This window comes from Vipera ursinii (genome assembly GCF_947247035.1).
Source record: "Vipera ursinii genome assembly, chromosome: 8".
In the NCBI taxonomy this organism is placed as follows: domain Eukaryota; kingdom Metazoa; phylum Chordata; class Lepidosauria; order Squamata; family Viperidae; genus Vipera; species Vipera ursinii.
Genome location: NC_139519.1, coordinates 4,955,126 through 4,968,940, shown reverse-complemented (window position 1 = coordinate 4,968,940; position 13,815 = coordinate 4,955,126). Strand labels below are relative to the sequence as shown.

Here is a 13,815-nt window from a genome sequence, read left to right as displayed (position 1 = left end):
GCAGATGTTATATTTTATTCATTTTATAGATGTCAAAATAACGGCTCCTTTCCCTTCATAACACCCCACCGGACATCTTTTAGGAGACTGGTTTTGTTAAGTAGAAACCAACATTTAAAGCCTATCATTTTGCTTCTCGAAGCCAGCATAGAAAGGATAAGAAAGCTTTCCAAGGTTCACTTCAGGCCAACCGTGGAAATCCAGCTTCAGTGCATTCTGCCTTGGCAATAACCTAGATCCATGCCAAAGAACAACCAGATGCCCTCTCAGTTAAATCCAGTGTTTCCCTTCTAGACAGTAATTCTCACTTGGGGAACTTGCAGTTCTTCTGAAAGGATGGAGACAACTACAGCACAGTTGAATCAATTTGTAGGATGTTTAGTTGCCTTTTCTGGAGGATCTAGTCCTTGTGAACCCCACCCCACCCCTTCCCGGAAACAACGATGTCTTCAGCAAATCTCTGGACGCTGATATTTCCAGAAAGCCATTTCTCCATCGTCACTGCATGAAGCCAGCAACCCGGGCTCCTTGGGGTTCCAGGCAACACAGTTCACATCCTGAGAATGGGCTTGGGCCATGTGTGCGGTCAAGGAGAAGGTGGGCTGATGAGGGTCCGAAAGAGGCTCTTCCTCAAACACCCGGATGGCGTCGTCACCGCAAGCGGTGGCTAAGGCACCCGTCAGGTGGCACCTGCCAAGGAATTGGGAAAAATAAAAACAATTCTAGCACAAGACTGATTCAGGACATACTGGGGCATTTTAAAGAGAAGCTAGTAATAATAATAAAAAAGATCCCTTTTTATGATCCTGTAATCCCCTTAATTCGGGGTAGAGTCGGGGCGACTGAATGGAGCTGAGCGTTTGCTGGCCGGATGCCCTTCCTGATGCCTCTCTGGAGTTTGCAGCAGATGGGCTTTCTTGGCGCCCTAGGAGAGAAATATCTGCCACCGCCTGGGATTGAACTCTCAACTTTCCAAGTGGGAGGTGAGCGTCTTCGCCACGAGGCCGTCAAGCCACTCTAATACACAGTGATAACCATTTTGGAAACTTCAAAAGCTGCTGGAGCTATTCTGCTAATCACAGATGAATTACTTTGTTCTTCAAAAAAAAAGAGTCTTGCCTTAGAACAGAGGTCCCCGACTTTGGCAACTTTAAGACCTGTGGACTTCAATTCCCAGAATTCCCCAGCCAGCCATGGCTGGCTGGGGAATTCTGGGAATTGAAGTCCACAGGTCTTAAAGTTGCCAAGGTTGGGGACCCCTGCTTTAGAATGTTGGTGGGAGCAACCCTGAATGGCAATTTTATCAATAGAAACTGGGAAGAGATGGATATTTTTTTTCAACCACTTCCCCTAAGATTTCTCGTTTGGTCTAGTCAGGGTTAAGAAGCCAGGCGAGGAAGCAAGGAATCACAAGTTCCAAGTCCTGCTTTAGCCATGAACGCCAGCGGAATGATCTCAGGTCAGTCCCTCTCATCTCAGCCCAACTTACCTAACAGGGTTGTTGTGGGGAAAAAGAGGAGGAGGAGGAAGGTGTGTTATTTGTAAAAATAACAAAGGTGGGACATAATCAAATAAATCAATTTCCTCCCATTTCTGCTCAAAGTCTCCTACCTGAAGGGTTCTGCAGGTGAAAAGAGGAGCCTGAAACAGTGACCCTGAGAGGTCCTTGGTGTTCTCCGGGCTTATTTTTTTTGCAGACGTTTCATGACCCAAACTAGGTAGCATCAGGGCTTTTTTTCTCAGAACGTTCAGAACGGAGTTCCGGCACCTTTTTTGGATAGAACCTTATAGGGTAGGCAAGGTGGGTTGTATGACATGTGTGAGTTCCGGCACCTTTTTGTTTTACAAAAAAAAGCACTGGGTAGCATCATCAAGTGCACTGATGACGTTACCTTGCTTGGGTCACGAAACGTCCGCGAAAAAACGAGCAAGTCCAGAGAGCACCGAGGACCCCTCGTGTCAACCCTGAGCTACAAATATTCTCCTTCATTAATACAGTGATCCTATTAGTTTTTCCTCAAAATAATCATTGGGAAGAGGAGTTGTGCGAAATCATTTTAGGTGATAAAAATAAAGTTACCAAGTACAAATAAATGGGCAGTGGCTGCAAGATGGAGCGCAGGAAAGTTTGGATGCTTTTGAATGGTAGCCTTCCCTGTTTAGTTACTGAGTGGTCTCCATCAATAGATCATTTTTAAGAAGAGACTGGAAAGTCACTTATCTGAAATGGTATAGGTTCTCCTGCTTGAGCAGGGGGCTGGACTAGAAGACCTCCAAGGCCCCTTCCAGTTCTGTTCTATTCCATTCCATTCCATTCCATTCCATTCCATTCCTTCTCTTCTCTTTCTATATTTCTATTCTATTTTCTATTCTATTCTATTCTATTCTATTCTATTCTATTCTATTCTATTCTATTCACTTTCTATATTTCTATCTATTTCCTATTCTATTCTATTCTATTCTATTCTATTCTATTCTATTCTATTCTATTCTATTCTATTCTATTCTATTCTATTCTATTCTATTCCATAATTCTATTCTATTTTCTTTCTATAATTCTATTCTATTCTATTCTATTCTATTCTATTCTATTCTATTCTATTCTATTCTATTCTATTCTATTCTATTCTATTCTATTCTATTCTATTCAAATTCTAATTCTATTTCATTCTCCATTCTATTCTTAGTCCACTCCAGTCCATTCTGTGTTTCTCCATCCCAGGTTCCCCCACTGACCCCTCCCCCTTTCTTTTCCCAGGGCACTTTCCCTTCACTCCAGCATTAATCAGAACAGAGCTAGAACAGACCTTAGAGGTCTTCTAGTCCAACCCACTGCTCAAGCAGGTGGCCCTATGCAATTTGAGACAACTGGCTTAAAACCCACCACTTACCCCCTCCCCCCCCCCCCCCCCGTGATTTCTGTTAGGAGGATGGGCAGAATGTGTGATTAATATTTACAGGGAAAAAGTACCGTTAATTTTATAACTGGGATACCTTATTCCTCAAGTCATTGCTTTTAATCAGTGGTTACTTAGCTTTGTTTTTGTTGCAGACCTATCCTTAGAACGTGGCTTGCAAGTTTACACGTGCAGCTATTCTTTTCTTTGCATTGGTGAGCCTTGGTGGAGCAGTGGGCTAATGCCTCCTTCAGTAACACCAGCTGCCTGCAATTAGTGCAGGTTCGAGTCCCACCAGGCTCAAGGTTGACTCAGCCTTCCATCCTTCCGAGGTAGGTAAAATGAGGACCCAGATTGTTGGGGGCAATTAAGCTGACTTTGTAATAATGCCGCTTGGGGTGTGTGTGAAAGCCCTAATAAGCAGGCATGTACATAGAATGAAGGCTACTGCTAAGCTTGTAAGCCGCCCTGAGTCTTCGGAGAAGGGCGGGATATAAATGGAATAAAAAAAAAAATTGGCGAGGAAGGCTAAGGGGTAAAATTAAGTGTCTTAAGACAACTATAAAATAGTAACTAAAATATCTTTATCCGAAGGGTTTCCCCTCCTTACAAACTGGCAGAGTTTGGCTTTCATTGTAGGAATCAGGAACAGTCACAAACCCCAATGTTCTACAGTGGGAAACCGCCTTCACGTACCCACGTTTTTCTGTAGAGAAGCACTTGTGTTCCTCCTTCATCCACAATGGTGCAACTTACAAAACACCCTCACAAGAACCAGTTGTTGAGACGGATCTCAGATTGTCCTGGGATATTGTGGGAAGGATTTCTACTTACCAGGCCACGTCATAGACAGTCCGGGTGTGGAAACCAGAGAGGGTGCAAACACATTTCCAAACAGGATCGGTATCACCACAGGCCACCCCTGAAACACACACGAGAGCTCCTTAAGATGCGCTCTCTTGGATCTGCTGCAGGAGCTTCAGGCCTCTTGGGAAAAGGGGAGATTTAAATTGCAAAGGTCCAACCGAGGGTTTGGGAGTTGAGGGAAGAGTACAGAAAATGTGAATGGGTGGGAGGGGGATTCGGTGTCCCCTGGCTGTCCCTTAAGTGATCCAGCACTTGGCCCAGAAGCTTACTCAGATACAGGCAGACTTATACAAATAATCCTCGACTTACAACCGTAATTGAGCCCAAAATTTCTATTGCTAAATGAGACAGTTGTTAAGTGAATTTTGCCCCATTTTACCAAATATCAGGATGTTTATATTAGTTTTCATCAGTCAGCCATACCCTTCTGAGATTCAAACCTGGGCTGATTGCACATTAGGCTGTTGTTTTTACCTCTTGAGCCACAGGATCTCTCTCGCTTTGTTAGCTTTAGAAGCAAGGGGAGATATGTGTCAAATACTTGTTAACTATTTAGATTACCTTGCTAGGCCCCAAACATGGGGTAAATCTTTATTTCCTGTTTCAGCCTATCTTGAAGGCCATCGAACAGGCAGTAGTCACACCGGTGACAGCTCATATATTTATGTAAATTACTAACAAAGAATTAAGGGAGACTGATATGCATTTCAAACTTATTAGTTTTCATCAGTCAGCCATACCCTTCTGAGATTCGAACCTGGGCTGATTGCACATTAGGCAGTTGTTTTTACCTCTTGAGCCACAGGATCTCTCTCGCTTTGTTAGCTTTTATATTATGAGCCTTGGTGGAGCAGTGGGCTAATGCCTCCTTAAGTAACACCAGCTGCCTGCAATTAGTGCAGGTTCGAGTCCCACCAGGCTCAAGGTTGACTCAGCCTTCTGTCCTTCCGAGGTAGGTAAAATGAGGACCCAGATTGTTGGGGGCAATTAAGCTGACTTTGTAATAATGCCGCTTGAGTGTGTGTGTGTGTGTGAAAGCCCTAATAAGCAGGCATATACATAGAATGAAGGCTACTGCTAAGCTTTAATAATGCCACTTGGGGTGTGTGTGAAAGCCCTAATAAGCAGGCATATACATAGAATGAAGGCTACTGCTAAGCTTGTAAGCCGCCCTGAGTCTTCGGAGAAGGGCGGGATATAAATGGAATTAAAATAAAATAAAATAAATTCTTGTGTCGCCCAGTGTGTGGATGGAATCCTGCACTCTGTAGATGACCTGAAAGCTACAGCTGGTAGAAAATGAAGGGAATAAATAGAAGTTTAAGACTGTTAGGCCCTAATTGCCTGCAGATCACCCTGATCCTGTACCGCCACTTTTCTTAAGTCCTCCATGGGCATCCAATCCTGCCACAGGGATCTGTAACATCAAAAGCCTGCTCTACTTTGTCCCAATAAATTGCTGTGGGCATTGAAACAGGCCGCCTCCTCTTACGACTTAGGAGAAAACTTAAAAAACATACCTTTTTGCCCAAGACTTGTAAAGGTGTTCCCATTGAACTTTAAATTATTTTTTATGATTTGATGCAATAGATGTACGAGGGCAATTCGGAAATAAACCTCCGTGTGGTTATCAATGGCAGACACGCACAGATACAGACACTTGTATTATACACATTAGAAAACGTACAACATTGCTTTTCGACATAATCGCCATTCAAACTGCGGCGCCTGTCACAGCGTCTTACAAGGGTTGAAATTCCTTCTGCAAAAAAAAAAAAATATCTCCCACTTGGGAATGAAGCCACCCTGTGACAGCAGCACGAAGCGCATTGTCATCGTCGAGGTGGTGCGAGGCAAGCCACTGTTTCATTTTTTAAAAAACGGTGCATTTTCAACTGACCTAGCGAACGGGTCAACTGCAACACAATCTTCTCCTTCCACCTCTCACTGCCTACTGAACTACTGCGCACGGCGCCGCAGGACGGGGATCGCTATCCCCGCCTATTTCTTGCATGGAGGTTTATTTCCGAATTGCACTCATACGTTGGCACCTGCTGGAATAGGAGGCATGTAAATCTGCAAATGAACAACTTCCTCAGGACAAGCGTTACAGCTTGGAATTAATGTCCTTCAGGTGTCCGGGAAGTCTTTTAACAGCCACAATCCCATGCTGGGCGGAGTTTGTGGAAATTACACTCCAAGCCACACTGAGGGCACCAAGGCGGCCTGCCCCCATTTACAAGGCAACTGCCCGACTATCACAGAAATGGGACTGCCTTTTTGAATTGTCTGCACCAAAGCCTTTAAAATCAGCATCAGTCACATAATGAAAAGCATTGACAGTTAAATCCGGCAGAGGAGGCATGCTGCGGATCCCGTCAATCAAGGCCCAGCCCTTTGGAACATCTTGTGGCCTTCTGCAAGAGCCAAAAGACCTGCAGCCTGGTGGTGGATGAAGTAATATTAGATTCCCCCCTCCCCCCTGTGCATCTTGCTTCCCTCCCTCCCTCCCATCTTTTAATCATAGTTGTGTATTTTTATTGTTATGTTGCAATGTTGTGAGCCGCCCAGGGATACCTCGTGGCAAGATGGATGGCAAATAAATTTAATAAATATAAACAAATAAACAGTTATATCCCTTGTAACATAACGCAGGGCACGGTGCCGTGCCACCCACCTTGCTCGTGGCCTGGCTTGAACTGGTGCCAAATTCGCACGGTCTTGTCGTCACTACAGGAAGCCAGCCTTTCTCCACTCTGATCAAAAGCCAAGCTCCACACCGTGGACTCGTGTCCTTCCAAGGTGCTGAAGCACACCCAGTCGTCTTCCTCCTCCCGATACAGCTTGACGGTGTCGTCGTAACTGGCAGATGCCAGCAGCTGTGGCAGAAGAAAACCCCAAGAGGGAGGCCCAAATCAGCGTCAGCAGAAGAACCGCAAGATTTGCAGACTGCAGGGCCACATGGAAAATGTCCATTTACAGAGAATCTCTGCATTTGTTTCGCAAAAATAATCTCTTGAGCTGTTGCAGCAATGCCAAAGGAGAGCTCTCCACCCCACCCCAAAGAAGAAAGCCAGACTCACCTCTTGGTTAGGATGCCAGACAACATGCTTGACATCCTGTGTGTGGGAATTCAAGACACTCATGCACTCGTACTCGTCCTCTTCGTCCACTGTAACAGAGAAGGGGGGGGGAAATGTGATAAAAATTGAATAATAAAAATAGAAATCACCATCACTCAGCTTAGAACAGTTTACATCTAATGACGATACTTTTGACACTATTACACATCTGCCTCTGCCTATCCCAGGTCCTTGAGCAGGACTCGACAGGGGGACAAAAATGGTAAGTCCAGTCCGAACATCAGGCTGTACGACAAACCATAATAATAATAATAATAATATCACTGGCAGTGACAAACTCCCCATCAGTCAATTGCAAAAGGCAGCCGTACTCAAAACAGCTTACGTCTTGCCACAATATCTCCAACACTATCAAACAACCACATCAGCTTGTCCCAGATCCCTGGGAAGGACTTGATAGGCAGAGAAAAATGCCAAATCTGGTCTGAACATCTGGCTGACTGTGCAACGAACTATAAGAACAATTTGGCAGAGAATGTGAAAAGATGGAAACACATCCTCCTATCCACTCCATGGATTTACAACAAAAAACACTCAACATATTAACCTATTGAGAAGTTCCACTTTCTTTATTATAGAAAGACAGTTCCTGGTGCCGTAGGTCGCCTTCGACAGCTGCTTTTCGACAGCTTCCTCAATGTTATTATTTTAAAAAGATTTTAAAAATCTATCAGCCTGACTTACATGACTCTCTCTGCAGTTCTCAGAAAGTAGTCCTTCCCTTCTAGACACCCACCTCGTAAAATCAGAAGCCACAGCAGCACCATGCCCTGTGGGGCTGTGATGACCCAGGTTCACTGATTTACTTTTGGGTCCCATGGGAGCGGGGTTCTGATTAGCCATGCTTATCCTGCCAGCCACTCTGTGAAACCACCATCACAGGTTCTGAAAATCCCCAATCTGCCCCCCACCCCCGACCCACCCCCAGTGCCAAAGGGTTGATTGCCTCCCATGATTCTCCAAGCTCTCGCTCACCTTCCCAAACCCAGACGCTTTTGTCTCGGCTGCAGGTAGCCAGGAGGCTGCCAGACGGGGCCCAGGCTACAGACTTCACCTCGTTTTCGTGGCCCTCCAGGGTCGCTGCACACTGGTGGAGAAAGAGAGGGGGTGTTTCTTATGGGAAGGGCAACTGGCAATCCGCCACCACAAAGAGGAATGGCCAATGGCAGCGCAGTGTAGATGACCAGGAGGAGCCTGAAAGGGGGGGGGTGTCAAACGCACCATCAGTTTGGAGTTGCCACGCTCCCACAAGATGCCTAAGTCTGCCCCTCCCCCGGGGAATTCTGTTGACTTTTATCTGCCCGTTAGTACAGGTACTCCTCAATGTATGAGTACAGCTGAAATTTTCTGCTGCTAAGTGAGTTTTGTCCCATTTTACTGCCTTGCTTGCCCCAGTTAAGTGATGTGAATCTGGCTTCCCCCCAATGACTTTGCTTGCCAGAAGGTCGCAAAAGGGAATCTTGGGACACTGCGACTGTTATAAATGCAAGTCAGTTGCTAAGCATCTGAATTTTGATTACGTGACCCCGGGGGAAATGCTGCAACGGTTGTAAGTGTGGGAAACAGTCATAAATCACTTTTTTCTGTGCTGTTATAACTTCCAATGGTCACTAAACAAATCATTGTAAGTTGAGGACTACCTGTCATTCAGATTCTTGTGTATAGATAGACAGATAGATAGTTGGGACAAGTGTTTAATACTTTGAACTCAACAACTGTTCCTGGTTACCTCCACTTGACAGGCTGGTCTTCTGGATAACCGAGCTCTTTTTGACATTAATGCTGATTGCCTTTTCTATGCATTTTTTTACCTATTGAAATATTTAATCATTCTGTTACGGTTCACCACCCTTAAGAATGAATGTAATATTTGTTGTTCTAACAGGATGAGAAAATTGACACGTGTCAAATTTTAGAAACATTGTAAACTGTGGGATGAAGCACTTCCATGTGTAAAATTACAGTCCAGAAATCCTTAGGGCTAAGACTGAATTGCATATCAGATTTACTTTTTAGACTGACTGCAGTAATCAAAGCATATTCCCACAGTTTAATTAATCATGCTTCCATAGAGAGGTCAGAGAGCTTTTCCAAAAAGCAACTTATAAAAATCCTTGCAGCTGTTATCATACACAATGCCAGTTCAGTGTATTTTGGAAGAAATATGTGGTTTGATGAAATGTAATAAAAATCTCAGTTGAAATGGAATTACAACTTTCAGTAATTGTTCCATTTTACAATAAATTAATTTCCAATTCACTTCATTTCCAGCATTTGGAGGGAAAAGAACTACTCATTTAAGCAAGCAAGACGAAAGTAATGCATTAACAATAACACAAGCTTAGAAAAGTTGTCTCTAAGTAGGTTTAAAGTGACGATATTTTTTTCTCCATTGAGATTCTCACTGTTCCATCTTTTTAACTGTATTCCAATTTTGCATCCATGCAGTCATATAAAATTTAAATTACTCAGTTCTGAACTGTATTTCTCTATAGTGAACCATAAATTGTGCACAGTAAATATTTGTTATTATGAGGTGCAGCATTTTCAAATACAGTCATATTTTGTGTACATTCCTAATTGCCTGCAATTAGTGCAGGTTCACATCCTACCAGGCTCAAGGTTGACTCAGCCTTCCATCCTTCCAAGGTAGGTAAAATGAGGACCCAGATTGTTGGGGGCAATAAGCTGACTTTGTAATAATGCCGCTTGGGGTGTGTGTGTGTGAAAGCCCTAACAAGCAGGCATATACATAGAATGAAGGCTACTGCTAAGCTTGTAAGCCGCCCTGAGTCTTCGGAGAAGGGCGGGATATAAATGGAATTTTAAAAAAAAATTAAAAACATTTTTGTTGCTGCTTGTGGAGCTCAATTGAGAATATTGGAACCAAATGAATCTGGAAGAGCACGGCCTAACAACGGATTCAAGATACCTTAATTTTTTCTGGTTAAGAATAAAACCTTGCAATTTAAACTATTATCTCTCCATTGAGCGCATTTGAATTAGAAGCCGCAAAGGGTGTTGTACCTCGAAATTGTCCTGGTTTTTTTTCCAAATGCAGGTGGTGGCATCAAAGCTGGCTGAAGCCAAGTAGTTCCCACAGGGGGACCAGGCCACCTTACGGATGGTCCTTTGATGCCCTTCATCCAGAGTGGACTTGCACATCCAGGCATCACCTGGCAAGAGAGAAAGCTGGCAATGTGGTTTGCAACATCCCTGCCTGATCTTGGCACCCCAAGACTAATCATATTAATCAAGTATCTTGCTTCCCTTTTGGGGGGAGGGGCTGAGGAAAGAGGGCAGGGAGGAGTCTTATGTCTCTACTGACTGCAAAATTATCCATTTTGGAGGAGCAAGACATTAATGGCGGTTGAGATAAGGCTGGGAAATACCCATTAAACCAACCAATACAGTCCTCAGTTTGGGAGGCAGAGAGTATGGTAAGCCACAAGGAAATGGGAGGGAAACAATGGTGTGTACATACATTAAAGCATGTTTTTTGGCATCGTATCTTTTTTGAATGCACCCAGAAATTTTAACATCCAATATTTGCTCAGGCACATAGGTCGTATCTTTTTTATATTATTATATTTATGTTTTTCCTGCCTTTATTATTTTCACAAATAATATATCCACCATTCTTTCCTCCTCCCATTTTCCCCACAATAACCAGGGCTTTTTTTTTCTCATAGAACGCTGAGAACGGAGTTCCGGCACCTTTTTTGGATGGAACCTTGTAGGGTAGGCAAGGCGGGTTGTATGACATGTGTGAGTTCCGGCACCTTTTTCTTTTACAAAAAAAGCACTGACAATAACTATCCCATGAGGTGGGTTGGGCTGAGAGTGTGTGACAGGCCCAAAGTCACCCAGGCGGCTTTCATAACTAGGGTGGGACTTGAACTCATGGCTTCTTGTTTTCTAGTCTGGTGGCTCAACTGGCTCTCTTATCTCATATCTTACCCAACTCCAAGAATCTATGCCTGAGTCAGATAGCAAAACTGAGGGGGTCCTTGGTACTTTCTGAGGTTGTTTGTTTTCTTGCAGTTATTTCATTACCCAAACTAGGTAACGTCATCCGCGCTGATGATCAGCACTTAGCACTGAGGTTACCTAGTTTGGGCAACGCGACGTCTGCAAGAAAACAAACAAGCTCAGAGAACAGCCAGGGCCCCTCATTTCAATCCTGAGCTACAAATATTCTCCCTTATAGATATCAAAAAGTTCCTGCTTGTTCTTTTAAGAGATGCACCATGGACTCCTAGGAGTAGAGCTTTCAGTTCCAAACCTAAATCCCAGAGATTGGTTGTTTGTTCATTAGGCTTTTCAACCTTTTCACCCACTGTACCACTTTTAGGATATGGCAACATCCGAGTACCACCAGTCGCCTAGCAAGGGGTCAAAAACTTGATGACCCCTCCCCCAAAAATGGAAAAAAGTGATGAAGTACAGGTAGTCCTCGACTTACAACAGTTCGCTTACTGACTGTTTGAAGTTACAATGGCACTGAAAAAAGTGCCCCCCAAGCCACAGCCGAGCAAGACACCTGCCTGCCCGCCCGGCGGTACTCTTCCTCCTGTCCGAGGTTTTCATTGTTGTGAGCATTTTTGTTGAGGATTGGCAGCGGGGGTGGGGCGGGGTGGGTGTTTGGTTTTTATTCCCCCCGTCTGCTGGGTGGTTGCAGCAGGTTTTGGTCACTTCACATGACCCTGGGACACTGTGACCGTCATAAATAGGAATCAGTTAGCAAGCATCTGAATGTAAATCACAAGACCCTGGAGATGCTGCAACATTCCAGCTGATGGGCGCTTCTTCTGGGCTCAACAGAAGCGCCAGGATCAGTGCCAAACTCCAGCTGGATCCTGGCGCTGATCCTGGCGCTTCCGCTGAGCCCCGACAGCCCTGCAGCTCCAGCCGTCTCTCGCTCAGGCTTGTGTGGTAATGCCACCGGTTCAGCTCATTCCCCTCCCCCGCTACCACTTTTCTAGGATGGTCAGGTACCACCTGCCAGGCTGTGCTGATGTACCACAGGTGGTACCCGTACCACTGGTTGAAAAGCCCTGCATTAAGGGACTGCTGAGATCTGGATTCAAATAGGCAAAGAAAATTCAAGACATGGATAGGCACATACATTGCTCCTGCTCTTATCCTTACTCCTTAAATCAAACACGCTGCTGCACAAGGGAAGGAAAAGAGAGTTTCTTGTAAGGAGTTGGTGACAATACCAACGAGTGCCTTCATGTTCCAATTTCCTTTTTCTTTTTCCAAATCTGGGCACCACACACACTTTGCATTCTCCCTTCCTGGAAATGTAAACACCAAGCTGACTACCTCAGCATACCTTCTTTTCCCCAGATGCGGATGCTACGGTCACCACCACAGGAAGCCAGAAGTGTCCCTGTAGGATTCCAGGCTAGGAACCAACAACGGGAATCCGGGTGTGCCTGGATGCGGGACAGGAGGGTCAAGGAGTCCTTCATCGGAACGCCAAGTGGTGACAACAGAACAGAACTTAAAAACCTGCCAACAGAAAAGGCTTTATTTCAACAGGAAGGCTTCATTTAATTCACAGGTCAGAGTGTTTCTTATTCCCGATTTCAACAAGGGCTTCCATGCTGTAATTCAAGAATCCCTCAAGCAAAAAGCGGACTGATAAGAATATTTGATGCCTTTGGACTGTGGTGTTGGAGTAGATTCCCAAGAATGCTGTGGACAACCAAGAAAACAAACCAAAGGCCTATCAAACAAATCACCCCATAGTTTTCACGACAGGCACAAATGATCAAGTTCAAATGATCCTACTTTGGGCTATTAAAGGCCCAGCTCTCTGGAGAAGGCTCTAAGGCTGGGAAAAGTGGAAGGAAAGAGGAAAAAAAAGGATGGCGAGCCGTCCCAAGTTCTTGAGACTCGGGCAGCATGCACATTTAATAAACTACAGGTAGTCTTTGACTTACAATCATTTGTTTAGTGGCTGTTTGAAGTTACGACCGCACTGGAAAAAGTGAGTTTTCACCGTTACAGCATCCCCATGGCCTTTTGATCAAAACTCAGACCCTCGGCAACTGACTCGTATTTATGACGGCTGCATTGTCCCAGGGATCATGTGATCCCCTTTTGCGTCCTTCTGAGAAACAAAGGCAATGGGGAAGCCAGATTCACTTAACACCCGCGTTATTACCCTAACAACTGCAACAATTCACTAAAAAGCTGTGGCAGGAAAGATCGTAAAATGGGGGCAAAACTCGCTTAAGAACTGTCTTGCTTAGTATCGGAAATTTTGGCTCAATCGTGGTCGTAAGTCGAGGACTACCTTGTATTGTTATTATCATCATCATGAAAATAACAAGACTGCAATTTACAGCCCCGTTTTTCGCTCCCGCGGGAGTTTCGGCCTCAGCCCTCACCTGAGGTTCAGCTCAAGGCGGCCCCTGGTTGGGAAGTATGGGCTATGTGGTCAGGCGCTGCAGGGGCTGCCCGTACTTCCTTGTTATCAGGCTTGGAGCGAATAGCGTGAATGCCCCTTGAACAGGCAGCACCGGAAGTCTCCTCACCGCTAAGGCTGCTGGGATTCGTAGTCTTTCTCTCCCCCCTTGTTTCCTTTGAGCACCGCTAAGAGCGCGGGGGGGGGGTGTCTTCAAACTTGGCCCTTTTATGACTTGTGGACTTCAATTCCCAGAATTCCTCAGCCAGCACGGACCATATAAGCCAGGAGTCTTCAAACCTGGCTCGTTTATGACCTGTGGACTTCAATTCCCAGAATTCCTCAGACAGGCACGCTGGCTGAGGATTTCTGGGAGTTGAAGTCCACATAGTCCTAAAAGGGCCAAGTTGGAAGACCCCTGGCTAAGAGAGAGATCTCGCCAAGTGGGGGCGAGAGCCAAGGCCTTCCTCGCAACCCATTTCTGCCAACT

At 45.0% G+C, this 13,815-nt stretch overlaps 1 protein-coding gene across 2 annotated transcripts; it reads right to left on the bottom strand.

The window, feature by feature from the left end:
- CIAO1 (cytosolic iron-sulfur assembly component 1) lies at positions 1–13,536 on the bottom strand. 2 transcript variants are annotated; one of them, XM_083368349.1, is made up of 8 exons: positions 13,309–13,536; positions 12,246–12,424; positions 9,935–10,083; positions 7,883–7,994; positions 6,848–6,936; positions 6,442–6,643; positions 3,732–3,819; positions 1–690 (listed from the first exon to the last, which is right to left on the bottom strand). In XM_083368349.1, exons 2-8 carry the CDS (start codon positions 12,382–12,384, stop codon positions 450–452), a joined length of 1,020 nt encoding a protein of 339 aa, XP_083224475.1. In that variant the 5' UTR covers positions 12,385–12,424; positions 13,309–13,536; the 3' UTR covers positions 1–449. The 2 variants fall into 2 exon arrangements, with proteins under 2 accessions (XP_083224475.1, XP_083224476.1); XM_083368350.1 differs by lacking the exon at positions 13,309–13,536 and having other exon boundaries at positions 12,236–12,297.
- Between the last annotated feature and the right edge of the window lie 279 nt (positions 13,537–13,815).